Here is a 26,519-nt window from a genome sequence, read left to right as displayed (position 1 = left end):
ACTGATATTATTTAAACGTTAATTGTATAATTTGTGATATATTCTTTGACATGTCCAGCAATGGCGTTTGGCAGCTGAAATCGATACTCATTAAGTATAGTGAGACGGGCCACAGCAGTCGCGGACTCCGCTACTATCTGAGGCACCTGCTCAACACGTTTCAGATCAAAAACCCGCAAATCGAAGTGTCTATCAACCATGAGCAGTATGAAGCTCCGCGCGCCACGTTCAGGTACCATTACATGATCTCATCGTTCTCAGCTACAGGGACGGATCTAAGTACGAAATAAGCCTCAAGGACCTCGAGGCCAGACAAATCGAAGAGGTCATGCAGTTTCATCGCAATTCGTGCGGGAGGATGGAGTACATGAAGCACGGCCAGTCGAGGGTGTGGACCACCAACAGGTCAATACAGGTACACACGTAATTATTTACGATTCTTAGGGGCTCTGGAAGCCGAGTTTAAGCAGCCAGATGCAGTCGCTTTCATGGTTCAAGAGGATAAACCGTTCAGGTGTGACCAACAGGCCTAAAACGCTCCCCAAGTACTCGTCGAGGTCGCTGAACTTGTGCTGCGAGGCGGTCAAGGGCAACGGCCGTTGGGGCGACGAGGCCATATACCCTAAGGGCTGGGACCAGAACTACCTGAAACAGATATTCTGCCACCCGTTTCTGGACGACAGTTTGAACAACGTGTAAAACGCAGTGGCCACAGCCACGTTATTAAACTACTCTACAATACCATACACAGACATACAAGCACACGCCGGTTACACATTAATAAATGATTAAAATGTCACGTGCCTGCACGAGTTAATCGAGTTGCGATTTCAGAGACTCCAACACCTTGTCCATCTGCTCACCGCTGAAGCTCTTTGAACCAGACGTGCTGCTCATCCTCCTCTCTGAGACTTCCAGCAGCTGCAGGAACTTAGGGTTTGACCTAAGCTTATCCACAAACCCACCGTAGGTCTTCAGTATCTTAATCATGTCTGCGTTTGAGAAGTCCTCGGCCTGAAAGTGGTGATATCTATGCGTGGGTCGCTGTACCATGTTCAGAATGGCTCCCAGGAACTCGTCCGACGCCAACATCGCAATATTGCACGTGAGTGAAAAGTGCCTCGTCAAGGACAATATGGACCTCACAGACATATCTCCAAAGTGCTTGGGGCATTTCTAAAGCGATTATTAAGAGCAATAAGGCGCACCTTGAGAAGACACTCGTAAACCAGCGTGAGGTCCCTAGATTCCGATAACCCTTCCCTGCCGATACTGAAAATAGTGTTCAGCATCTTCGATATCATGTCACCGCTGAGTCTCGGGTCCTTCCTACGTGTTTTGTTTACGCACTGTTGCTCGATGAATCGCTCTAGGTGCATATTTCTTGACTTACTGTCTCACTAGGGTGCCGTGTACTGCCTTCCAGAAGTCGTACTTCATGCCGTCGTACTTCACGAGCGTCTATAATACTCATTAAAACACTTGAGACTAGACGTACCACTACTAGGTTCGACAGTTTAAGCCCTGTGTACTCGTCCTGGTCCAGATACTTGCACGTTTTCTCTATTAGGTACCTCATAAGCTCATCCGTTGCTGGGATTTCCAGTAGCGAGAATCCTCTTAGCAGAATCGGCATGCCGTTTGCCGTGATCCTTGTTTTGTTGTCCACAACTCCCTTACTAAGCACTGGGCCTAGCTCTGGAAGCGGGAACTTGAATATGTTTGAACTGGAGGTCGGATTTTTACTGATGAAGTCCTTGTACACCTTCGTGTCTATGCACAGGTCATTCTTTACCAGAAACGCCTGGGTCGTGAAGCCCAGACAAAGCGATATCACATCTCCTTCTTTCAGTGGAGTCCTAAAACCCTTATTTGAAGCCTCAACGTACCTTTCTACCAGCTGCGCCAGTTTAATTGTCAGTATGTTAAACATAACCAGCGACTTGAATCCTCCCAGACTCAGGGAAGAAACTAAAATCAATTATTCAGACTCGTTTATAAAATTACCTATTGCCCTCAGTTGGTGCAGCTCAATGTCATCTATAAGCTCTATGCACTTAATGCACATCTGTCTGAAGAAGTTTATCTCCTGGGTCCTGCACTCAACATTGCAGGTCACTGAAGAAAATAATTCACGTCCGACTTACTGAAAAAGACTATGTCCACGATCTTCAGGTCATCTATTAGCTCGAGCGCCCTGTTGTTCAGCATCCTCATAATCTCATGGCCGGATTTGAAGTGAGTTGCGACCTTAACTAAGCAATCAAATATACAGCAACTAACCCATGAGCGACAGGCAAAAGGGTGTAAAAAGGTGAATCCATGATTTAGTCCATTCAATCAATTTACAAATCGCATGGGTCTTTGTGGAATACACCTGAGTCGATAGTAAACTGTAAAAACGTACCTTCGTTAAACTGTAGAGTAAACCTGCCAACTCCTTCCCATCCATATCATACAGTGACTAAAATCGTTATAGGTGTTCCAACTTACGTTGTACACAACTTTCGTAAACGAGTCCCACCAAACAGTATCTTGCAGGTTCAAAAGCGAATATCCGTGGGCTATCATACACAATTCACTGCCACGCATCAGTGGCACGAATTTGAGGAAATCATAGTTATACTTTAGTAAGTGGCGCCGGCTAAAGTTCCATGTGTACGTAAAGAACATACCTATCTGATTTAATTAGCAATCCAAAGTCCCTCAAGGCGTTACACAAATTATGCTCATGTATCTTATAAATACCAAGAACTTGGGGATATAAACGTATTTTCACATTATTTATACCAGAAAGGTAAAAGCCGCTAGAAACAACATTAGCCATCTTAAAAATTAAAACTTTTCATTATATGATACAACAAAATACAAATACTATCACCATTTACAAATATTTATTAATTTTAAGAACCTATGTTCACTCCACACCGATGTGTTAATTATGGGAATAGTAATTGTAAATATAAATCCTTATTTAGTATTTTGAGTAATTTACACCAAAAAAATAATTTTGATGATTATTTGTTGTATTTAACATGTATAATGTCCAACACTAATCTGTATGATAGGAAAATTTCGGGGAAGATTAAGCTTAAAGGAATCTCGAAGCTTTATAAGAAAAAGAAAAAGGAGGATGAGAAAAGTCAATCGTTAGACTCCAAAAAACACAGTAATGTTATTAATGAACTAACCGGGTCTGGAAGGATAGTTTCTTCAGGAACTACAGTTCAAGGGTAGGTGGAGCACTGGCTCAAAATTCTATAGGTTTGAAACAAAGTTTGCCGAGGAATCCTCGGTTAATGACAAAATAGTGATTGAACACCCAATGACACACGCAACTGAAGAGAGAACTATACAATCAATATTGAGTAACAGAACAATAAACATCGATGAACCGTTCAGCGTAGATGTGATAACTACCATACCATATAACATAAGTAAGTCCCACACATACTAAATATTTTTCAGGGAAGATAACAGAAGATTCTGAAGCTAATGTTTTGGGGGAAGAATATGCCAAAAAGTTAGACAAGAAGGAAAGCTCGACCATATCAATCAGGGAGAAGACTGGTATGTGGAGCTACAAGAACGTAACAAAAACAGTCAAAGGGCGTTTAACGGCGGAAGACAAGCTTAATGAAAGAGTAAAGCAAAGCAGAGACAAATACTGTTGGTAAAAAAGAATTGTGTAAAATAAAATTGTAATTCTCGTACATGGATTTGAAAATCAATGTGTTGGATTTTAAGTGTAATATAGTAAATATTTCATTGGAATCTAGTAGATGATATATACAATATGAGTGAGAAACACAGATTAACATAGATATTAAGGAGATTTGGAGGAAGATTGACTTTATCAATAGATTGAAGTCACCCCAGAGATCTACGAAACATAATTAGTTATATTGCAGAAATAATAGACCCAAAAAGAGTTAATTCATAATATTGTAAAACAAAAATTCAAAAAATTAATTTGACACTAGTATTATAGCCTCATATGCCACGTACGGTTGAGTACTATATTTAACAAATTTTTAGCAACAAAAAACAAATGTTGGTAAAAATAAAAAGTAAACAATAAAGGGTGTAAAATAAAGTTACAGCTTTAACACGTTGTAAGATAGATCGTATGATCAAAGTTTTGTCGAAAGAAAACCCAGGAAGCTACACAACGTCATCATATCACACCGTCAATTGTAATTCTGGTCATATTTAGCCTCTATGACCAATAGTAGTGTATTTGTAAACTATTGTAAATCACCAAAAACGGAAGTTAATAATAATTGTCACTTTAAGTTTTTATATTAAAATTGCTAGAAAACATAGCAAAAACAACGTCTAGATAAAGAGTCAAAAGTGTAAAACGTAATAATACAAGCTATAAAAGTAGGTTCTAGAAATGGGAAAATACCGTCTTCATTTTAAACATTCACTGAAGGAGTTAGTAAACACAAAAAATGGAAGAGACGCGAAAACGCAGTGTAAGGAATACGGAGTTAACAGATACGTGTTCCTGGGAATAGCACTCTACGGAATGCTGACACTGGGAAGGTTCATGTGGGCGTACCCGTCGTTCTACGAAATGTTCATCAAGTCAGGAGCGTACGGATGGCTGTGCGAGGAAGAGGGAGCGAGGAGAGCAGTGGAGGGAGCGCCAGGAGAGTTCACGTGCGAGCTGAGAGACATGGCGATTAACGCAGTGCTGCTGACAGTGACAGGGTCGACCTTCATGGGCTCGATCTTCGCGTCGGCAGCAAACGTGGCGCTGGGAGCAAAGATATCGAGCATGATGGGAGCAACCTCGATGTTCCTGGGCATCGTGACGCTGGGATTCTCAAACAGCTCATTCAGAATGTATATACCGGGAGCAATCATGGTGGGATTTGGAATGGACTTCATAGTATTCCCGAGCTTTAACGCAGCAATGCTATTCCCGAAAAGAAAGCTGCTGATCACGTCGCTGCTCACCTCGACAATCTCAGCAGGAATGTTCATCCCGATCCTGATGAAGTACATGGTGTGGGAGCTGAACTTTAAGTTCTCGTACGTAATGCTGACGTACGCAGCACTGACGGGAGGAGTGCTCTTCGTACTGTTCATGCTGTACTACCCGCCGAGAAGGTTCTACGAACAGTGCGAAATCGACAACGCATACCAGCTGAGCAACATGGAATCGCAACTCGAGTCGCCGAGAAGAGTGGCCTGGGGAGACGAAACGAGCAGAAGCTCGAGAAGAAGGAGCAGAAGAGACAGGTTCCTCTCAATCTTCGGAGTGACGAGCGCTAAGTTCGACCTGCTGAAAAGGTCGATGCTCTCGAGCCACATGCTTATCCTGGCGCTTATCTTCACGATCATCACAATCGCAGCCACCTACTACGTTATCATCACGAGCAGGCTGTACAACCAGGCCGAGAGAGGGTACCTGTCGGTGGGAATCGCCTCCTCGTTCGCAGTGGCGATCCTGGCCTCGCCCTTCCTGGACAAGCTGGGCTCGATGCCGATCATGTGGTACGAGGTGGCATGTCTGCTGCTGAGCATGATCCTGGTGGTACTGCCGCACCGCTGCACGAAGATACTCTCAATCGTGTGCTACTCGATGTTCACAGCCTACAGCAACGGGCAGATATGGCTCTTCGCAGTGGAGACGTTCGACCCGGAGATCAACACGCTGATCCTGGGAACGCTTAACGCGCTGGCAGGGCTGGTGACGTTCGGGGCGAGCGCAGTCTTCCAGGAGCTGCTGGCGAGCTTCGGATGGATCACACAGATGCTCATCTTCGTGGACGTGCTGGTGGGCATGCAGCTGGCGCTGGTGGCGACTCTGCACTACCTGAAGAGGAAGGTCCACAAGATCGAGTAATGTATGTATATTTAGATGAATACATATTTAAACAGGGGGAACAGAAAGGTGAATATATGTGCGCAAGTTTGGTAAATTTGTGACTAAATGTGTAAGCGTTTAGTAAAAGTTAGGACGAATGATTGTATGTGAGGCAGGGGAGGAAGATCAGACAAAATGAACCATGGAGAGTTGCCGATAGAGGCAGTAAAGGGGGAAATATTAGAAAAGATAAGAGAAAATCAGTTTGTAATAATAGAAGGCTCAACGGGGAGCGGAAAATCGACCACAGTCCCAATCCTGGTGTACAAGGAGTACCTGAAAGATGGAGAAAAGGTGGTAGTAACACAGCCACGAAGAGTGGCAGCAATTTCACTGTGCAGATACGTGTCAAAGCTGATGAAATCAGAAGTGGGAGGCACAGTAGGATTCAGCGTGCGATTCATGAACAAGACCAGCGACAGGACGAGAATAAAGTACGTAACGGACGGAATCCTCATGAGAGAAGCGACAACAGATCCTACCTTGAGCAAATACTCAGTAATAGTGGTCGACGAGGTCCACGAGAGGTCGATCAGGTCAGACATACTGCTGGGAATAATCAAGCTGGCGTTGCCGAAAAGGCCGGACCTGAAGCTGATAATAATGTCAGCAACAATAGAATCAAGCATATTTTCAGATTTTTTCACAAATTCAGCAGTAATTAAAGTGCCAGGAAAGCACTTCCCAGTGGAAATATACTACACACCGAAGCCATTTGAAGACTACATAGAGGTAAATAGATATACAAGGATATAAATAGGCAGTTAGAGTGGCATAAGACAATAAATTGATGTAAAAATAGGCAGCCATGATAGCAGTGTTTAAAATAAACCTAACAACACGGCAGGGAGACATACTGGTGTTTCTGCCAGGCCAGGAGGACATAGAGCTGCTGGAGAAGCTCATAAAGGAGAAGATATCGCAGCTCCAGGAATCGATGGGCCCAGTGAAGAAGAGTAGAAGGCTCTACGTTAAGTTTGGAGATAACAAGTATAAAATGAACTTGTGGAAGGCACTGGATATAGTGCCGCTGTACTCGGCACTGTCAATAGATAAGCAGTACCTGGTCTTCAAGAAAACAACTCAGAACTCAAGAAAGGTAGTGCTGGCAACGAACATCGCAGAAACGTCGCTGACGATACCGGGAATCACGTACGTGGTGGACACGGGACTGGTGAAGCAGAGGAAGTATAACGCGAAGCACAACCTGGAGTCCCTGACGCTGACGATAACATCGAAGGCGTCAGCGAAGCAGAGAGCAGGAAGGGCAGGAAGAGAGGGTCCAGGTACGAGATGAGAAAACAAGAACGTGCAGGAAGGATATACAGGCTGTATACACGGGACTCGTACGAAGAAATGCCGCAGTTCACGACGCCGGAAATACACCTGGTAGACTTCTCGTTCATATTCTTGGAGCTGAAGGTGAGTTGGGTAAAGGGGATAAAATTGCTGCAGATGATTGGAGTTAAGGATATCCTGGAGTTCCCATTCATGGACCCGCCGGAAAAGAACACAATTTTATCAGCAGCATTAAACCTGTATAGACTAGGAGCACTGGATTCCGAAGGGAGTTTGACGAAAACAGGGTACGCACTAGATATATAATGGAAGGGTAGGAAGCTGATGGCGAGGATACCACTGTTGCCTCTGCACTCGAAGCTGCTAATCACGTCATTCGAATTCGGATGCACCTCGGAGATATTAACGATCGTGTCGATGCTGTCCTCAGAAATATCGCTGTTTGACACAGGTAAAAACCACGGATCACAAAACGAACAGAGAAGTACAACCCGGAAGGAGTGAAGCTACGGAGCAACTTGTACAACAAGCACGGAGACCACCTGACCCTCTTGAACCTCTACGACCTATGGGAAAATGTTGGCTCAGCCAGATAAATATTAGATAGTTAAGACTAGGGCTAGATTTGGGTAACTAACCGACTAATCTGTACTAGGCCAACTCGAGGGAGAAGTTCTCAAAGGAGTTCGCAATAAACCACCACTCACTGCTGAGGGCGCTGGACATCAGGAATCAGCTGGTGTCGCTGGTGACGTCGGAGCCGTTTAACGTAAAAAACATAACAAAGTGCAAGGACGCATCGGAGTGGGATCAGGTGAGAATGTGCCTAGCAAAGGGAACCTGGACACACGCAGCAAGGTTCGCCCAGGACTCAAAGTCATACAAAACACTGGTAGGGAACACGGTGAAAAATTAATCGCACTTAGGTGAATAACCAGACAGTGTATATACACCCAGCGTCAGTGATGTTCAACAAAAGGCCACCACCAAGGTATTTTAAAGTCATTTTGACAAACGCGATGTGTAGCCATGTTGTATTCAATGATTGCATACTGACGAAGAAAAATTACATACAAAACATAACGGAAATATCAGAACAGTGGTTAACAACATATGTGCCTAATTGGTTCAAAGAAAAGTCATAGATTCCAAAACAAAAGAGAATCAAAAGGAAACCTGGACTGAATAAAAGAGATTTCAAATTAATGTGTGTATTATATTGTACATAAAATTATGGAGTGTGGGAAGAATTGAGTCACTAATAATAAATGAATTTAACCCGGTAGATTAACCAAAAACGGACAATTGAAATGAATTTACCTGTTTAATAAATAATTTAACCAAAAGTCATGGAAATAAATTGATGTTTATAATATATATAAGAATAAACGCATAAGTTTATTGCAATGGCTCTTTCAAAGGAAAAGGACCCTAATCGCAAGTATGTTGAAAATCAATTTTAATAAAACAAACGAATAGAAAAAAGACAATATCCTGGGACGAAAACTGTATAAGAGAACAGGACAAGGAACGTGGTACGAGGATGAAAATACCAGAAATATCGACACCATTCAACTACGAAACCTGGGTAAGTGGAAATATTTGAAACCTGTGTTTCTGAGCCTATTTTAAACGATTTTACAGGATTCTGGATCGGAGGAAGATTTCGCCGCAAAAGCCGAGAGGCTAACTCAGGTACACACCAATAATAGTAATAAAAACTGAGTAAATAGACAGTAAATACGGAAGGAAATTAAAATGAGTAAACGTAAATGCCGATGAATTTACAGGTTCAGCAATCGATGAGAGAAGAAGTAGTACACAGGCTGCTGGAAATAAAGGAAGATACAGAAAAGAAAAAACTATTTGAAGAACAACGCAAGAAACACTACGATGAATATAAAACAATAAAGGCCCTCAAGTTGGCATTAGATAGTAATTAGTCAAAAATAGACTAAAATGTATATGTTATAATGAATACACAGGGAGGAAGGGAAACTCTCCTACGAAGAGTAACACAGTATAGTCACAAAAAGGTCAAAAGAACGATCGAGAATAATGTTTTAATCACAAGTGTATTTTATACGCCGCAAATTTTTCAGCCAGTGTGTATGGTTGACATTGTAACACCATTCAGACAGAAAACAAAAAATATACTTTTAATTTTTTAAATTTTTAGTAAAATCCAGTTGTTTGTAAGTATAATGTATAATAGATAATGGCGGATATAGTAATATTGTGTAGATCGTCTGACGCTCTGCCCCTGGTGGAAATATGGAACGAGGGGAACCTAAATCTTAACATGAACACACAACAGAGGAAAAAGGTAGACCTACAGACAATAAAAATGAATTCGCGCATGATTTGTAAAAATTTGTCCTCTAAAGAAACTAAATGTTCTGTCCTAGAAGGGGAAATGTCATACCATTACATAGTGGAGGAGGGAGTATGTTATATGTGCATAGCACCCTCGGAACAGCCTAAAAAAATATTATTCCTGTTTTTAGCGCAGATTTGCCAGGCGTTCACGGAGGAAGTTATGAAGCAATTCAGCTCGACCCATGTTACGTTCACATCGGCAATAGCAAGTATAAAGAAGCCATACCATTTCATATCATTCGGTAAGATAAATCGATAGAAGTAAAATTTAAAATATTTCAGATCGTAGAATATATAAAATAAAGAATGAGTTCAAAAACCCGGATTCGGTGAAATCATTGAATATGATAAACAGCAGCCTGAGTGAAGTGACGAACATAATGAAGAAAAACATAGACGAAATATTGTCGAGAGGAGAAAACCTAGAAGGTTAGTATTTGAATAGAATCTCACACACCTTTCAGATATCGGAAGGATGGCAGACGGACTGAAGCAACAAACACAAAAGTTCAGATTCGCATCGAAAAAATTGAATCGAGATTACATGGTCAGAAAATATACAACGGTTGGAATAGCATTGTTTGTAATAGTACTTCTCCTGTACCTTGTGCTACACAAGGTTAGAACGTAAAAGCCGAACTGTTAACCGTACAAATAAACATAAAATTAAATTTGTACTAAATTCGTACGCGTAAAATAATTTAGTAAATTAAGTATTCAATTTTTTAACCACATATTATGTCTCCCGTTACACTTCATAGTTGAGCAGTAAATATTTGTTAAAAAAATAAAAGTAAGGCAAATAATAATTGTAATAACAAAAGTGTAAATAATATTTCATATTTAATATAAAAAGTGAAGTAAAAAGTAAGTTTAATGAAAAAAGGTGAATAAATCGTTTTACAGTGCAGAAAATGAACGTAGCAGTAGATGAGTTTGGGAAACCGTTCGTGATAGTTAGAGAAGAGGAAAAGAAGAGAATAACGGGACTGGAAGCACATAAATCTAACATACTAGCAGCACGCGCAGTGTCAGATACACTCTCGACATCACTAGGACCCAAAGGAATGGATAAAATCATAGTTGGCCCCGACGGACAAGTGACAATAACGAACGACGGAGCAACAATGCTGGAGAAGATGGAAGTAAGTTGAGAAGGCGATCTAAATTGGTGTTCAGATACAGCACCAATGTGCAAAGCTGCTGGTGGACCTGTCGAGGAGCCAGGACGAGGAAGTGGGCGACGGAACAACAGGAGTTGTGATCCTCGCAGGAGCACTGCTTGACAAGGCGCTCAAGTTCCTGGACAGAGGACTGCACCCTCTACACATTGCGGACGGATTCGAACAAGCCTGCGCAATAGCAGTCTCAAGACTTAAGGAAATAGCAGTGGAGCAAGATATATACAGCGATGAGTGCAAGCTCCTGTAAGTAAATTAAATAGTAGTTGGTAGTGAGACAAGGAACGGAAAATAACGGATTCTATAGAAAACAAGCGGCCTTCACGTCACTGGGCTCGAAAGTAGTGTCAAGCTGCCAAGAACACCTCTCAGAAGTGGCAGTGAAAGCAGTACTGGCAGTGGCAGATAGAGAGAGAAGAGACGTCAACCTAGACCTGATAAAGGTGAGAGTTGAGATAAAATAGACGTAATGTAGATTGAGAGTAAGCCGGGAGGAAGACTGGAGCAGACGGAGCTGATCCATGGAATAGTGCTCAACAAGGACCTGAGCCACTCCCAGATGAAAAAAACGACGCATGACGCAAAGATAGCAATACTGACGTGCCCATTTGAACCAGTAAGTTAAACAGAGTGCATCTACAAAGTTAATAGGAGTTGATTTGGATAAGTAGATATAACGAATACATAATAATTTTTAGCCGAAACCGAAGACGAAGAATAAGATAGAAATCAAGGACGTGGAAAGCTACGAGAAGCTTCAAGAATGTGAACAGAAGTACTTCTTGGACATGATAGAAAAGGTGGAGAAGTCAGGAGCAAACTTTGTAAGTCCAGCGATGGCTGTAGATGTATTAGTAAAGGCAGACAGATAGAGTAGAGTGGTTTATCCAATTATACTCACATTAGAATATACGCACATCTACATGGTTATCAGCACACAGAAATTAGCGCAGCTATCAGTATACGACATTGACACACTAGTATATACACATTAACTTGGTTGTTAGCACTTGAACAATAACTAAGCTAATATGATAAAACAATATAGGTCATTTGCCAATGGGGATTCGATGATGAAGCGAACCATTTGCTGATGCAAAGAGGAATACCAGCAGTGCGCTGGGTGGGAGGAGTGGAGATGGAACTAATAGCAATAGCGACAGGAGGACAAATAGTAGCAAGGTTCGAAGACTTAACGCCAGAAAAACTGGGAAGCGCAAAGCTGATTAGAGAGATAGCAACAGGAACAGAGCACTCAGAAGTAGTAGTGATAGAAGGTAAGTGTCAGGAAAAAAATGTGTAAGCACGCCATTTTAATGGTCGACTGCAGTGGTTTTAAAATAAGTAGAATTACTAATGTAAGTACAGGGTGCCCAAACACGAAGGCAGTAACAGTGCTCATAAGAGGAGGTAATCAGATGGCAGTGGCGGAGACGGAAAGGTCAATGCACGACGCAATATGCTGCGTAAGGAACCTGATCAGAGACTCGAAGGTGGTGGCAGGAGGAGGATCGCCAGAAATAGCCTGCTCAATAGCAGTGGAAAAGGCAGCGGCACAGTTTAACACACTGGAGCAGTACTCAGTGACAGGATTCGCAGAAGCACTGCTCTCACTGCCGCTGGCGCTGGCAGACAACTCGGGTTTAAACTCCTTCGACTTCGTGACGAGGGCGAAGGCGAGGCAGATCAAGGAGGGGAACCCGAGGATAGGGATAGACTGCATGAACCTGGAGATCGACGACCTCGCGAACCAGGGAATCTTCGAGTCTCTGCACTCGAAGGTGCAGCAGCTGTCCCTGGCGACGCAGGTCGTGAAGATGATACTCAAGATAGACGACGTGATAACGCCAACTGACTTCAACAACTAGGACTAATGTATACCGACTACGCGTACACACCTCTACACTCTTGCACTCACTCACACATACAGATATAGTCATGTCGGCCAGAATGAGCAAGTACACACACTTATAGTTACGTAAGAACAAATGAGAAATTACACACGTTTGTAAATATGTACTTCACTCACAAACATTAAATATTACAGAAATTTTATAATTAAAACCCCTCGAGGAAGGACTCGGTGAGAACAGGAACGTGCCAACTGTCCTCAACGCACTCAAGAACACGCTTGTTGTAAAGAAATAAGTTATCAGTGTATATTTCAGAGGCCTCAGTGTTAGCAGGAGACTTGGGATTAGGGTCGTTCAAGAGAGCCTGAAGAAAAATGAAGGTAAAAAAAAGTACCTGAATCGACATGAGAATGGAAGCAATGTCGTACATGGGAGTCCACTGGTTCTGAAGAATGTCAAGACAAATAGAGCCGTCATTGTAAACTGAAAAGTAAAAGTGTGTGAGGCAAAAACTTACTATTAGGGTGAAACATCTTGGAAAGAAAACGCACATTGGGAGGCTTGGTAGGATAGTCCTCGGAAAACTTAATAATGAGGTGGAAGGTGCCACACTCCCAAATGGTACCCTCGGAACCGTTTATAATGGCATGGCAGTACATCATATTGTTGGAAAAGGGAAGAGCGCTGGTCCCCTTGGGAGGATCTTTGGTAATCCGAGTAATGTCCTGAACAATGCGACGACGAGCAAAAGTGGACATATTAACGATTATTCAGGGGAAATAAAATTAATAAAACACGATACATAATTCAAAAGGGTAAAAAACACAAGAGAATATAAATAAATAGTGGAAGAATACCATATCGGGATTCTAGGAAAAATCATGTAAAAATGGCTGAGCTTTTACTTTATATTTAGGCATTGTTCAATAAACAAGATGGGCAACGAAAAGGTAATAAAACATAACTCATATGAACCTATTTCAACTTTGTACCGTTGTCGTTTCCTTACATTGGATTTTTGTTAAGTATTTTAGTCTGAGTGTGATACTTTATTTCATGTATACAGGCTCTAGCTTACATGGTTACAGAAATAGAGTCTTGTCAAACTGCCTTACCCATAATAGAGTAAAAAGACTGCCTGTAAAAAATAATTTGTTGTTCTTATCGAACATTAGAACATATTTTAATGAAAAACCAAGGAATAGGTTGATAAATACCATAAGGTACGTTGAACATAGTAAATCGGAGTTCAGTGTTCCACAAACTGATAGATCAAGCACACTAGTTCGCGAGTTAATTCCGAACTTGATAGGACCAGTAAGAGAAAAGAGCTTGATCAGCAAAGCAATAAACCTGAACGAGTGGACTCAGCAAAATACAGAATCGGAAAGTCAATCACGAGATATGTCAGAAAACAACTACGCAATAGCGAGGATACCAGAGGAGGGGACCAAATTGTACCTAACAGTGTTCTGGAATCAGCATAAGCTGAAGCTGGAGAGGGAGAAGAACGAAACAATAGGTTCGACAATCGCAAGGCTGAAGAGGAATCTCTACAAGGCGGAGAGCGGAAGAGATACGAAAAATAGAGGAGGCTACGTGGAGGAGGAGTCGGAGCACGCAGTGTCCTTCCTGACGAACCTGTTCAAAACGTTCGACGAGGACTCGAACTGCGAAGACACGATCATGAAGTCGTCGTTCATATCGATCAACGGAAACCTGCTGAAGCTGTACACGAACATCCCGAAGCTGGAAAAGGTGAAGCTGCTGCACACGTCGATGGTGGACTGCCCGGCACTGGTGGTGGCGAAGGACGAGGAGGACAAGATATACGCGCGAGTGGCAGTGGAGTGGCTGGACGCTGAGGGGAACCTGCTGGGAAACAACCTGCTCTACATGCCGAGTCTGGCGGACCTGGGCAAGAAGATAAAGGTGCGAGTGACGAACGAGCTGATGAAGTACGACGTGTTCGAGTCGAACCTGTCGAAGGTGGAGGTCTCGCCATTCTGCGGATGGCAGCTGGAGCGAATCAGCAGCTTTAACGCGGCGCCCAAAAACAGGGTTAACCCGGAGCTGCAGGACCAGGAGGACGACGTGAGAATAGTGTCATTCAACATACTCTCGCCCACGTACCTGTCCTCGACGGACTCGACGTCAAACTTCTTCCCCTACTGCCCGACGGAGTACATAGAGTCGAACTACAGAAACCAGCTCATCGGAAGGGAAATAAACTACCTGAACCCGCAAATACTGTGCCTGCAGGAGTGCTCGGCAAAGGTGTACTCGGAGTACCTAAGCTACCTCTTCGGGGCGAAGTACCACTCCTGGTTCACAATTAAGGGAGGGAAGGCGGGCGAGGGCTGCGCAATGCTCGTGAACAGGAGCGCCTTTGAGCCGCTGGAGCTGGCAGGGATGTACTTCAAGGACGCAATGAGGACGGAGGAGTATAAACCGGTCATCCAAAGACTGTGCACGAACTGGTTGTTTTTCAACGTAAGTTGTGTTAATAGCCATGCCTTCACTTAGGACAACTATTTCGACAAGTACCACACGGTGTACCAGTTTGGCCTATATCGCATCAAAAGCAACGACAAGTTCGTCTTCCTGGCGAACACGCACCTGTACTTCCACCCGATGGCGAGTCACATAAGACTGCTGCAGACGTACGTTCTGCTGAACGAGCTGGAGAAGTTTAAAGTGGCAGTGAGCAGAAAGTACGGCTTCGACATCAGCGGAGACTCGTACACGCTCATCTGCGGCGATTTCAACTCCTTTCCCAACGAGTCGATACACACCTTCGTGAGAAAGGGCTTTATACCGTACGATCATCCGGACTGGAAGCTAGGTAAGCTTATCAGAAATTAAACCCATGTAGGTGAGACGTTCGTTTACGACAAGAATCTGATGGTACCCCAGGGGTACAGGTCGGTCAAGGGAGACTTTGAGGAGGGGCCCGGGCCGTTTGACAAGCACAACTACCTCATAGTCGACAACTATCAGGGCTACACGGACTCGTACGCGCAAACGCCCCTGGAGTTCACGAACTACTGCGAAGTGTTCAACGGCACGCTGGACTTCATATTCCACTCAAACAACGTAAAGGTAACGTGCAATCAATGACCTGGACGCTTAGGTTAAGAGGACCATGCCGGGAATATCAGCTGAGGACGCATCGGAGTACATAGGACTGCCCTCAAAACTGTACCCGTCGGACCACTTATCGATTGCCGTAGATTTTTAATAAAGTAAAAATATATTTACACGGCCTAGATTAGCTTCATACACTCGTTACAAGAGACTCGTGACTGACGACGATGTTAGCATTTCAAAACAGCCAACGTTATCGATGTGTGTCGTCGGATACTGCCGTCTACTAATGCCAGTCCTCAAACAACTCTCCAAAACACTGACCGACCTCTTAACCAAGTCAACCTCATGTTTACTCATATCACTGACATAAGCCACATATATAGCATATTTTTGGAGTTAAGTCATTTTTATTCGTAGAATCTGGTTTAGATTTGTCTAATATAGTACATTAGATTTGAATGATGGTTTTAAATAGTATTTTAACTTTAATTTCGCATAAATATGTGAGGGCGTTCGCAAATGGATTATAGCACATCAAACTCAGGTATTGTAAAATAAAAACTACTAGGTCAACTAACAAAAATTATTACATTATAGATTCCAAGCAGAATAACGATGATTCCTTGGATCAATACATGGAAACGCTGGCAGAAAGCCAAACGAACAAAGTGAACAACTGTGAAATATACTACAGCGATAACGAAAATGAGGAAAATTTGGAAGAATTTTATACAATATTAAGTAAAAAGAAGGAGAAGAGTGAAAATTGGAATGACAAAGAGTCGGAGAAGAAGGACTCGTTTCCAAGTCAACACAAGACAGTAGCACCGAGCGTAAAATCTACAGAAATAAGCACAAGGGAGCACGTGAAGGATATCTACATAGTAGACGAGGAAGTGAGTAAAATGAGTCTGGAGGAATGTGTAGAGTATAAGAAGAGGTTGAGTATAGAGACGTTTGGAACGAGAGTGCCAAAGCCAATATCGTCGTTCCTGCACCTGTCGAAGAGTGTGCCGAAGGCAATACTGAATAGAATGGAAAAAATGGGATATGTTGAGCCGACGCCAGTGCAGTGCCAAGCAATGCCGTGCATACTGCAAGGAAGAAACACAATAATACTGTCGGAAACAGGAAGCGGGAAGACAGTATCGTACGTTATACCAGTAGTAGCACAAGTGCTGAGTCTGATAAAGCAGTGGAAGACAGTGGCATCGAAGAGGTGCGTATACGCAATAGTGCTGACGCTGACGAGAGAGCTGAGTTACCAAGTGTACACGCTGGTGCTGAAGATATGTAAAAACATAAACCTGAGAATAGTGATGGCGTCAAGCGGAGTGGACAAGACGGAGCAGTTCAAGGCGATGCTGAGCGGATGCGAAATGGCAATATGCACGCCAGCAAGACTGATCGACCTGATGACGCTGAAGGGAGTGAGAATGGAAGAGTGCAAGCACTTCGTGGTGGACGAGGCAGATAAAATGTTCACGAGAGAGTACGAAGATCAGACGCAGAGCATACTGAATCAGCTGGGAGAAAACACGCAGACAGTGTTCGTGTCGGCTTCGAGCACGGAGGAAATACAGAAGAAGATAAAGTCGCTGGTGAGAAACGCAATCACAGTGAAGGTGGGAGTGACGCAGATAGTAAACCTGGAAAAAATTGAGCTGAAGTACATGATGATGTTCTCAAACAACGTCACAGTGCAGAAGAAGACGTGGCTGGCGGACAACATACCACAGCTGGAGGCGAAGTCGCAGACAATCATATTCTGTAACACGAGGCAGACAGTGGAGGAGGTGTACGCATTCCTGTCGAGCACAGATAAGACGTGCTGCATGATATACGGAGACATGCCGCCGACGGAGAGACACAGCACACTGAGCTACTTCAAAAAGGGCTACTTCAAGACGCTGGTCGCAACGGACCTGGTGTGCAGAGGCCTGGACATAGCGACGGTGGGCTGCGTGGTCAACTACGACGCGCCGAAGCACTTCCACACGTTCCTGCACAGAGTTGGCAGGTGCGGAAGAGCGAACGCAAAAGGAGTGAGCTACACGCTGCTCACGAAGCAGGACAACAAGCTGGGAGCGTACATAGCGAACCACCTGGAGTCGGCGAGCAGGAACGCGAAGGTGAAAGTGGAAGTGCCGGAACACCTGAAAAAGTTCGCACTCACCTACGGACCGTACAAGCAGGCGAGGAGAGCGGGATTGGACTTCTTGGAATACATGTCGAGAGGAAGCATTATGAGTCATGAGGAAGGGAGCAGGAAAGGCAAGAGGGCGTCGGAGGAGGAGAAAATGAGCGCCAGGAGCAGCACGTTCGTGGCGAGCAAGCATCAGAAGAGCGGGTCGAGCGAGTCACTGTCGTCGGCGCCGAACGAGGACAAGAGCCAGCGCGGGAAGGAGTACAGCGCAACGGACGAGATACCTAGCACGTCAGAAGAGGAGTGACCGCGAAAGCCTGTAAAATAAATGAAACAAAAGTAAAAATAAAAAATAAAAAGGATACGTGTACTTGTTATGTAGATAAAGAGGATGCATGGGAAGATCTGTGGCACACGACGGAGTGTCGTGTCGTAAATAAACAAAAGGACAAAAGTCAATTTAAAAGTGTCAAATAAATAAATAAATTGAAATTATATAAAATTGTTAGCGGTTTCTAAAATGTGTAAGCAGTAACGATATAGATCGGCAACATGGATCTGCTACTGTCAAACTTTTTGAAGTTTCTTAATTTGGAGATAAGAGGGCACAAGAGCGACGTCCAGTTCTATAATAAGAGGATAAACACCAGGAATCCCAGCAGTAACGAGCCGTTTATCAGCAAAAGTGACTCGGAAGCGACAAATTCGGTCACGACTATCGAAATTAACGGAGAAAACGTGGAACTGGACCTGAAATCGCTGAAGACGAGACAGAGCACCCTGTCAATAGCAGAAGCGCGCCCGAGAGATAGTAGATCGCAGAACTACAGCTACATAGTGAACGCAATACCGCAGGTGAGTGGCCACGCGTAAACAGTGAACCTTAGAACCTGCTGGTGCATATGGCGAGGCTGCCATACTTCTTCGAAAGGCTCATATACCACTCAGTGGGAATATGCTTCGACTCACTGCTGTTCGAGATGACGTTCATGCCAATCCAGGTAAAAAGGAAGGTAAAAAGATATCGTAGGCAATCACAACAACATCGCACTTCATCACTAAATTCGGACTATACATAGCACGGGAAGTTAAGTACCTAGTAAAGAATGAAATATATAAGCCAACAATTAGCATGTTTGGCACAATGAGTAAGTGATAAAGGAAATAGAAACAAGTAGGCTTGAGCAGGTTGGCAAAGATCTGGAGATATAAGAAAAAGGGAGAAAACGATGACAGGGGTTTCGAAACAGTGAGAAGCGAGAAATCGTTTAAAGACGCTCGGAGTAAAGGCGGAGAGTCGAGCGGAGCCCAGGGAACCGAAAGCCAGGTGACGCTGACGGAGATCTGCGGCTGCGTCAGATTCTTGGTGCTGGTGGCGACAATATACATCTTCTCGCACATCGACACGTCGAAGGTGTACCACAACATCAAGGGGCAGCCGCTGATGAAGCTGTACGTGATATTCAACATGCTGGAGATATGCGAAAGGCTGTGCAGGTCCTTCAGCAGAGACATCATGGACAGCCTGGTGAGAACCACAATCAAAATCTTCTTCCACCACTTCCCGGAAGAAACGAGCAGCAACAGCACAAATAACATGGAGGCGTTCGGAGGTGGAGACGAGTACGGAGACTGGGACTTTAAAACGGCTAAAAACGCGAATTCAAGCAAGTTGGAAGTGACGGAGGCAGTAAAGAGCACGTTCAACCAGATAAAGGACCTGGTGAAGTCAGTGTCCTCAAAATACGACGAAGACAGAAAGGGCAGGTCGTCAGAATTAAACGGAATGGACGGGGGGTCGCTGTCGGAGTCGGAGTGGTTAAAGGGAGTGGGCAATGCTGAATCGGTGAGCGTCAAGTCGGCCGCTTCAATAAATCGCAATAAAAGTAAGGGCAAGGGCAAAAGGGATCCGAGGGACGACTTAGAGTTCGCGACTGCGAAATCGCCGTACTTCCTACCCCTGGACACGCTCGCGCCAAATCACATGGAAAGCATACTGAACAGCTGCAGGAAGTACAGCGACAGCTTTAACATATACTACAAGTTCGCGTTCCTGTACGTGTCGGTGGTGGCGACAATCTCCTTCCACTCGTTCCTGCACCTGGTCCGCGTGCTGAGCCTGAACATAGCGATCAACTCGCCGGAGTCGACAATGTTCCTGCTGCTCATCACAAACAACTTCTCGGAAATCAAGTCGACGGTGTTCAAAAAGTACGACGCAGTGTCGCTGTTCGTGATATTTGCCTCGGACGCAGTGGAGCGCTGCTATCTGTTCTGCGACGGCCTCCTGGTGATCTTGAAGATGTCGACGTCCAAAAGGTACGCAGCTGTAACCACTGGAGCTAATGGCCAGTTAGACGCAGTGGTAACTAGAGCGTCTAGCACTTAAAATGAAAAGAGTTACAAGTGCTTTAACGTTGACGATTGCAGCTCATTGATTTGTAGGCACCTCAGGTCGTACATAACAGTGCTAAGTTGGCTCGTGGTAATCTACGGGCTGGAGGTGCTGATAGACCTGCTGAAGCACGGGTACCTGATCAAGTTCAACAAAATCAGGTCTGAAACGTTCGAGAAGTACAACTCCACGCTGGTGATTGACACGCTCCTGTCGCGGGCAGTGTACAACGTGGAGAGGCTGACGTTGTCGAGGTTCGAAGTGCCATGCAAAGGGTCCTTTTCGTTCTCCCACATTTCCTCGAGGTAAGTGGAGCCCATTGGTAAGGATATCGGTGACCGTTTTTTTTCGTTTACGTGTGTGTTCGTAACTTCGTCGATTAATTAAATGGAAATTTGATGCTTTAGGCGCCTAGGCTTCATATCGTCGCCGATCGTGACACTGATCGTGTGCAGCTTGCCAAAACTCGGGTTCCACCTCTCAATCAAGACGTTCACGATATCTCTGCTGATTTGGCTGTCGTTGCTGCTGATGAAGATATCAATATCGATACTGTTAACTGCCTACAGCATTGAGAAGAGGGAGGAAATATATGTGCTGGACCCCTCGTTCTACAGAATAGGGGCGCTCTGAAATTAGGCTTATGCTACACACACTCGCCTTTAAGTTGAGCCACTAAAACATCATCACGTAAACATGCTTCAAATCAGTTTACTCACTATGTAGAGGTCGATATATGTGTATATATATTTAAATATGGAGACCGATGTATATAGTATGGTTAAAAGTATAAACAAGTGTATATACACATACGTAAACCTACACACATGTATGTGTATATGTATAAGTAGCCAAGTAAGGTAATGAGAGTAGAATGTTAACTAATACTTGCATCTGGGATGGATCCAGACGGACCCCAGAGGTCCCCTGGCGCCGTCAACCATGTAATAAAACTGGATCCTGGCGGGGATAACGATTGGATTATGAAAACTGAGGCGAAGTCTGACAGTGCCGTGGTACAAATTTTTGACTTTTTCATCGGCCCTCAAGTGAGCTTTTACAAAATTGAAGGATTTACCGGGGTCTTTGGAGCGCATACCGGAGTCCAGCCTCACACTTGGGGCACAAATCGGGCTGGTATCAGCAATTTTACAGTGCTTATTGGGGTTCCGCCTATCGGGTCTGGGGTTAACTATAAATGGCATCCTGTAGAAGACGGACAGATCCGAGGGGTATTTGGAAGATCTGCAGCTGAAATTGAGGCTCACCTCAGTTCCCATGGAGGCGGGGTATTCAAAACAATCCAGGTCCTCAATGTTGCAACGAATCCCTTCGAAATCCTGTGGGGTCGAAGAAGCACCTGCAGCGGGAGGGCAAGCGTTCCACGACTCAGCAGTCGCTGCCTTAGGCACCCGCCCCAGTATTTCAAAAGCCTGTTCGTCCTCTTGGGGCGCCTCGTACTTGTTGCAGACTGCAGAACCGAACACATCGTGGAGAGAGTCGAATTGAAAGTCTAGTGAGTCCAACGGGTTGTCCTGCTTGGCAGGGACGCCCGTGCTGACGTTGAGCGCGACGAGAACCTTGTGGTACTCCTTTATCACGTGGTCGATTCTACAATCCACGCAACTGCAGACACCTGAATGTGAATCGTCCGCGCTTCTCTTAGTTTCATCCAATTTTCTTTTCATGGAATTTTTAGCACCAGCACCCGTTACCGTGTAGCTGTCGTTGAAGGCGGTGTTGGCCCTCTCAAAGTGGTCCAGCGAGTAGGGGACGCGCAGGTCATGGAGCGCCTTCCAGTTGCTCTTGTCCTTCAGGAAGGCGAGGCTCTCCTCGCCGCACTCTCCTCCGAGGAGGAGGAACTTGTCGTAAACTGCCACGTGTGAGCGAAAAAACCTACTGTCGAGCTCCAACACTGATTTAACGATTCGCGGGAAGCGAATCATGGCCTCCGTGAACCACAAACTTTTAAACAGCTGCGCCCTTTCATCTTCCGTCGAAGTGAGGTAGCTCCACAACAGCGATATCCAGCCTGAGGCTGAGACGGGACCCAGCTTTCTCCTCTTAACGTGGCGCGCGAATTCTTGCGGAACCGTCTGGGTCTTTTCCCCGCCGTTCGAGTTCGACCGTGCAATTGACACGAGTGTGTCAACGATGGCTGGCCACTCACTCGCTCCGAACGCGCACTCCTGGGCCTTCCCAGTGTCTCCAGCGCCCGCCGCCTCGCCTTGGTGGTTCACGTACCCCTGCCCTGCGGTCGAGGTCTTCGCCAGCGACTTTAAGACCGACACCGCGAACGAGACGCCCTTCTTTGTGAATTTGCAGCTCGACAGACATTCCAGAACCCTCAGCCTCACTCCTCTGTTTGAGCCTTTTAGCGTCAGGCTTGCGATCTTCTTGACTGCTCCGTCCTTCATGGGATAGAGCTTCGACAAACAGCTTATTAGCGAGAGCGACTCATCCAGCGTGTCCTCTTCCGACAGACAGTTGTACACGTACGATAGCACAAACTGCCTGTCCCGCTCTACGAAGTGGATCGTGCACAGTGCGTGCCTCATAATCATCAGCGCCACTCTCCTAATACACACGCTGCTGCACTCTAGTCTTTGCAGAAGCCAGAAGTTCAAACTTTTCACGAGACTCGTGACTGACGATGATGTTAGCATTTCAAAACAGCCAACGTTATCGATGTGTGTCGTCGGATACTGCCGTCTACTAATGCCTGTCCTCAAACAACTCTCTAAAACACTGACCGACCTCTTAACCAAGTCAACCTCATGTTTACTCATCTCACTGACATACGCTTTCGATCTCAATTCAAACATAACGACGCTTGACGGCTTAAATTCATCCCTCAGATATTCCTCCTTCAGATGATTCACCAGTTCTAATCTATCATCCTTTCCGACCATCTCCTTTTCATCCTTTCCCTCGTCTTTATTGGTATGTATCAAATCCAGTGGGACGAACGTTATCGTTAATCTATATAGCGTCAGCAAGGCCATTTTATTCAACAATTCCTCCGTATGATCCAGGAAACTATAACAGAAAACCACGTAATATCCCAAAATCTTCTCAAAGAGCGTTGATAGGTCATCCTTCGTTTCATTCTGGTCAAGGTGCCTCAGCAGAGGAAACAGTGTGCAACATAGCGTGTCCATGAGGTATGGAATCAACTCCAGGAGCATTGTGGCGATGCTCGATGTTATTTCCGAGGACAGCAGCTTACACACGTGTGTGTTGAAAAGCACCAGATCACTGTACGACTCCTTGAACGTGTCAAGCAACCTGCTCAGAAACTCGCGACTGTTCTTCTCGGGCCCTTTCGACGCATAATCGAATGACGACAATACGCAGGCTGTGCTGTGCAGCTTTCCAAAGACTTCGAATGAGCACTTCAATATCGACTCCACGTTGAAACTGCTTTGAACGCATAGGTGTTTGTAAATAATTTTCAGGTGCCTGGTCAGACCACTCATGTAATCGAGATGCTTATCAAAGCTTATCACCGCATCTAAAGGTAATGTGAATGTGCACAAGATACCTGAGGAAACTGCCAAATACGAGTCCTGAAGCTCCGTCACAGCCTCCGGGCCCTCCTTCCTACTATCCTCCATATTAAGCGACACTATGGAGTCATCCGAGTCAGATGATGTCATTGAACTTATGGAGTCTGAGCAGTTTGATACGACCGACTTTTTATCTGATTCTGAGGACACATTTGACAAAACTTCATCCTTTCTCGGACAAAACTTGACAGAAGGAAGGCTATATATTTGCGATAAATCTATAAAATCAGAAATCGAGTCTGAGATGTCAATCTTTGACAACGAGTTAAGTGACTTTTTACTCATGTTACAACAAAACTAGCTCACCAAAGTTCAAACTTATATTTTAAAAAATTTTTAATTAAACGCATAAAAATTACTGAAATACAAAAATATATGCTATTATTAATCAGATTGAGTCAGAAGTTCCATCCTGGCTGTATAGTAACCCGAAAAATACCAGCCAAATAAAACTCTTAGCATTTCATAATTCGAATCCACGCCAGAATCCGAAATTTTCAATGAATTTAATGTACAATCATCAGCTAAACTTGTATCGTTAAAAGCTTCTTTAAGATGGTTGGGTTGAATGAGGCAAGTGTGTATGGCCTCCCTTACCATCTTATCCATATCGTTCGAGAATGATTTCGATTCATTTAAATTTACTTGATTTTCATAATTAGTGTTATGAAAGTCAAAAATGTTCGAGGCTTCGGGGTTGTGCTTCCTAAACAATTCGGTTACTGGAACCGGAGGCGGCCTTAATATTTTCGAAACATCTGAGTATTGTTTGACATTATCATATAAAACTATTAAATTTTTAAGTGCCTTCCTAAACTCTAAAGTTGAGTTATCGTTGGTTTTATAAAAACTAGAAGACCCGGACCAATTTTCATCTTTATTCCCCGAAACATTTAATTCACTATTAAAATCATCGATTATAAAGTGATTTTCACTGGAATCCCACTTATTAATTTCACTATTTTGTGAATCGTTATCATTACCTAACATGAATTTTTCCAGCGTTTTTAGAGCCTGAATCATATAGGATATCAAAACTTACCATTTTTAGTTTAGAATTTGATTGAATATTAAATATCCTTTCCTAAAACAATGTTATATATGAAATAACAAACCCTTATCGATTCAGAAATGATATCAAAAGAATCATCGAATATATCCTCCATCAGGTATATAAGAAGAGATAATATGTAAATCAAATTACAAATTAAAAATAAAAAATAGAAAATAATAAAATAAATCAAGTATGAAAAAAGATATATATTATAATTAAGAAGTGTAAATTAAATAATGTAAGGCTAAACAAATCGATTAAATTAAAATACACATTATAATAATATATCACATATCACAGTAGATTTAAAAATTTAAGTGTATTGTTTTAAACAGTATTGACATACACAATTATAAATCCAATCGAAAGTGTGTGTATATGCTCATTGCAGTTTATATTAATTATTAATTAACCTTCTTCATTCAATATGTGTTTTATTGCAATTTAGGGATATTTGAGATATATTATTCAAGTATATTCTTTAAATTATATACATTATGATAATAACGTACCCAATAATAAAGTCAGTCTAATGATATATTTGAACAGTCCATTTCTATTAATAACATAATATCATTGATTAATAACAATCTTTATAATACTTGAATCGTTTAAATTAATATATATCAACTATAGCCCCTCTTTATTATAATAATATTAATGTTATTTAATACCTCATTTTCAATTTTTATATTATACACTATTATAACAATTGTGTTTATACATTATTTTATCCTGTTTTGACCCGTTTTTGTTTTTTATTTATATTTGTATATTACTATCTTTCCCCATTGTAATATTATAGTTACTAATATTATAACTTTATAATCATTATTTATTATATCAATTATATATACTATATATATATATTTAAATTGTCATTATGTCGAACATGATTCATGGTTACTCCTCTTTGAAGCCCCTCAACAATCATATGATTAACGTGACAGATGAGCAAGCGGCTACTATAGGAGGGAGAATGGCCGCTGGTAAAAAATGCTCTACCAATGTACATTTGAGAAAAGCTGCTGGAGTTATTTGGAATGACCCTACCCTCGAAGATTGGCCAAAAAATGACTATCGCATATTTTGTGGAGACCTAGGAAATGAAGTAACAGATGAAATATTAGCTAACGCCTTTAAAAGATACCCTTCATTTCAAAGAGCCCGGGTAGTTAGAGATAATAACTCTGGAAAGACGAAAGGATACGGGTTTGTATCCCTCTTAAACCCTGACGATATGCTTAGAGCACTGAAGGAAATGAACAACAAATTTGTAGGAAATCGCCCTATTCGTGTTATGCGAAGCAAGTGGAAGGACCGAGATATAAATTCTGAAAAGAACAGAGAGACCGCGAAGCTATATAAGGTTGTCAAGGAGGATGACAAATCAATACGCAAATTTAAAAAACTCGGCAAGTCTGTCACAGGAGGAAAGAGATCAAACTTAATATACGAGCCCCGTGTATTTAAAAGGCACAAAATCTATTTGAGCACTGGCTCAACCAATAAATTGGATAACGTGCCTAACATACCACAAAATCACATTCTTGATAATATTTAACTTTAATCTCGTGTAATATTTATGAAAATACACCAATAATCGGTATTTATTTTAAGACTATGTTTTTATAATTAAGGTTTTGTATGAAATACATGAATATATTCAGTT

At 43.1% G+C, this 26,519-nt stretch overlaps 15 protein-coding genes across 15 annotated transcripts; 11 read left to right on the top strand and 4 right to left on the bottom strand.

Annotated features, from left to right (window-relative positions):
• Positions 1-50: 50 nt before the first annotated feature.
• Positions 51-699, top strand: TOT_020000275 (uncharacterized protein; the record flags this gene model as incomplete). Its single annotated transcript, XM_009692014.1, has 3 exons — positions 51-232; positions 262-415; positions 445-699. The coding sequence occupies 3 exons, from the start codon at positions 51-53 to the stop codon at positions 697-699; spliced, it is 591 nt and encodes a 196-aa protein (XP_009690309.1).
• A 114-nt stretch (positions 700-813) lies between these two features.
• Positions 814-2,827, bottom strand: TOT_020000274 (conserved hypothetical protein; the record flags this gene model as incomplete). Its single annotated transcript, XM_009692013.1, has 11 exons — positions 814-1,014; positions 1,051-1,176; positions 1,209-1,329; positions 1,394-1,461; positions 1,499-1,971; positions 2,008-2,118; positions 2,148-2,255; positions 2,284-2,377; positions 2,408-2,464; positions 2,494-2,644; positions 2,676-2,827. The coding sequence occupies 11 exons, from the start codon at positions 2,825-2,827 to the stop codon at positions 814-816; spliced, it is 1,662 nt and encodes a 553-aa protein (XP_009690308.1).
• A 215-nt stretch (positions 2,828-3,042) lies between these two features.
• On the top strand, positions 3,043-3,677 carry TOT_020000273 (conserved hypothetical protein; the record flags this gene model as incomplete). The annotated part of the gene is made up of 3 exons (XM_009692012.1): positions 3,043-3,233; positions 3,265-3,437; positions 3,469-3,677. 3 exons carry the CDS (start codon positions 3,043-3,045, stop codon positions 3,675-3,677), a joined length of 573 nt encoding a protein of 190 aa, XP_009690307.1.
• A 722-nt stretch (positions 3,678-4,399) lies between these two features.
• On the top strand, positions 4,400-5,860 carry TOT_020000272 (major facilitator superfamily MFS-1 protein; the record flags this gene model as incomplete). Its single annotated transcript, XM_009692011.1, has 1 exon — positions 4,400-5,860. One exon carries the CDS (start codon positions 4,400-4,402, stop codon positions 5,858-5,860), a length of 1,461 nt encoding a protein of 486 aa, XP_009690306.1.
• A 156-nt stretch (positions 5,861-6,016) lies between these two features.
• TOT_020000271 (ATP-dependent helicase) lies at positions 6,017-8,325 on the top strand (the record flags this gene model as incomplete). Its single annotated transcript, XM_009692010.1, has 8 exons — positions 6,017-6,613; positions 6,684-7,167; positions 7,197-7,303; positions 7,337-7,467; positions 7,498-7,631; positions 7,661-7,758; positions 7,836-8,084; positions 8,107-8,325. 8 exons carry the CDS (start codon positions 6,017-6,019, stop codon positions 8,323-8,325), a joined length of 2,019 nt encoding a protein of 672 aa, XP_009690305.1.
• Positions 8,326-8,586: 261 nt separating this feature from the next.
• TOT_020000270 (conserved hypothetical protein) lies at positions 8,587-9,196 on the top strand (the record flags this gene model as incomplete). Its single annotated transcript, XM_009692009.1, has 5 exons — positions 8,587-8,621; positions 8,660-8,768; positions 8,825-8,875; positions 8,971-9,101; positions 9,166-9,196. The coding sequence occupies 5 exons, from the start codon at positions 8,587-8,589 to the stop codon at positions 9,194-9,196; spliced, it is 357 nt and encodes a 118-aa protein (XP_009690304.1).
• A 202-nt stretch (positions 9,197-9,398) lies between these two features.
• Positions 9,399-10,190, top strand: TOT_020000269 (vesicle trafficking protein-like 1; the record flags this gene model as incomplete). The annotated part of the gene is made up of 3 exons (XM_009692008.1): positions 9,399-9,801; positions 9,842-9,988; positions 10,024-10,190. 3 exons carry the CDS (start codon positions 9,399-9,401, stop codon positions 10,188-10,190), a joined length of 717 nt encoding a protein of 238 aa, XP_009690303.1.
• A 283-nt stretch (positions 10,191-10,473) lies between these two features.
• On the top strand, positions 10,474-12,608 carry TOT_020000268 (T-complex protein 1 epsilon subunit; the record flags this gene model as incomplete). The annotated part of the gene is made up of 7 exons (XM_009692007.1): positions 10,474-10,704; positions 10,739-10,986; positions 11,048-11,183; positions 11,216-11,356; positions 11,439-11,588; positions 11,789-12,039; positions 12,086-12,608. 7 exons carry the CDS (start codon positions 10,474-10,476, stop codon positions 12,606-12,608), a joined length of 1,680 nt encoding a protein of 559 aa, XP_009690302.1.
• A 190-nt stretch (positions 12,609-12,798) lies between these two features.
• On the bottom strand, positions 12,799-13,351 carry TOT_020000267 (ubiquitin carrier protein; the record flags this gene model as incomplete). Its single annotated transcript, XM_009692006.1, has 3 exons — positions 12,799-12,957; positions 12,988-13,076; positions 13,111-13,351. 3 exons carry the CDS (start codon positions 13,349-13,351, stop codon positions 12,799-12,801), a joined length of 489 nt encoding a protein of 162 aa, XP_009690301.1.
• Positions 13,352-13,562: 211 nt separating this feature from the next.
• Positions 13,563-15,834, top strand: TOT_020001042 (uncharacterized protein; the record flags this gene model as incomplete). Its single annotated transcript, XM_009692005.1, has 5 exons — positions 13,563-13,816; positions 13,865-15,086; positions 15,120-15,438; positions 15,469-15,695; positions 15,727-15,834. 5 exons carry the CDS (start codon positions 13,563-13,565, stop codon positions 15,832-15,834), a joined length of 2,130 nt encoding a protein of 709 aa, XP_009690300.1.
• A 472-nt stretch (positions 15,835-16,306) lies between these two features.
• Positions 16,307-18,136, top strand: TOT_020001041 (RNA helicase; the record flags this gene model as incomplete). The annotated part of the gene is made up of 1 exon (XM_009692004.1): positions 16,307-18,136. One exon carries the CDS (start codon positions 16,307-16,309, stop codon positions 18,134-18,136), a length of 1,830 nt encoding a protein of 609 aa, XP_009690299.1.
• Positions 18,137-18,719: 583 nt separating this feature from the next.
• On the top strand, positions 18,720-20,857 carry TOT_020001040 (uncharacterized protein; the record flags this gene model as incomplete). Its single annotated transcript, XM_009692003.1, has 6 exons — positions 18,720-18,830; positions 18,860-18,963; positions 19,084-19,599; positions 19,822-20,148; positions 20,275-20,529; positions 20,632-20,857. 6 exons carry the CDS (start codon positions 18,720-18,722, stop codon positions 20,855-20,857), a joined length of 1,539 nt encoding a protein of 512 aa, XP_009690298.1.
• Positions 20,858-21,105: 248 nt separating this feature from the next.
• Positions 21,106-24,078, bottom strand: TOT_020000263 (conserved hypothetical protein; the record flags this gene model as incomplete). Its single annotated transcript, XM_009692002.1, has 1 exon — positions 21,106-24,078. The coding sequence occupies one exon, from the start codon at positions 24,076-24,078 to the stop codon at positions 21,106-21,108; it is 2,973 nt and encodes a 990-aa protein (XP_009690297.1).
• A 99-nt stretch (positions 24,079-24,177) lies between these two features.
• TOT_020000262 (conserved hypothetical protein) lies at positions 24,178-25,269 on the bottom strand (the record flags this gene model as incomplete). The annotated part of the gene is made up of 4 exons (XM_009692001.1): positions 24,178-24,807; positions 24,836-24,877; positions 24,909-24,953; positions 25,261-25,269. The coding sequence occupies 4 exons, from the start codon at positions 25,267-25,269 to the stop codon at positions 24,178-24,180; spliced, it is 726 nt and encodes a 241-aa protein (XP_009690296.1).
• Positions 25,270-25,730: 461 nt separating this feature from the next.
• TOT_020000261 (RNA binding motif protein 42) lies at positions 25,731-26,411 on the top strand (the record flags this gene model as incomplete). Its single annotated transcript, XM_009692000.1, has 1 exon — positions 25,731-26,411. The coding sequence occupies one exon, from the start codon at positions 25,731-25,733 to the stop codon at positions 26,409-26,411; it is 681 nt and encodes a 226-aa protein (XP_009690295.1).
• Positions 26,412-26,519: the final 108 nt, after the last annotated feature.

Source organism: Theileria orientalis, chromosome 2 (genome assembly GCF_000740895.1).
Source record: "Theileria orientalis strain Shintoku DNA, chromosome 2, complete genome".
NCBI classification, from domain to species: domain Eukaryota; phylum Apicomplexa; class Aconoidasida; order Piroplasmida; family Theileriidae; genus Theileria; species Theileria orientalis.
Note: the sequence above shows the minus strand (reverse complement) of the source record. Positions and strands in the feature narration are given on the sequence as shown.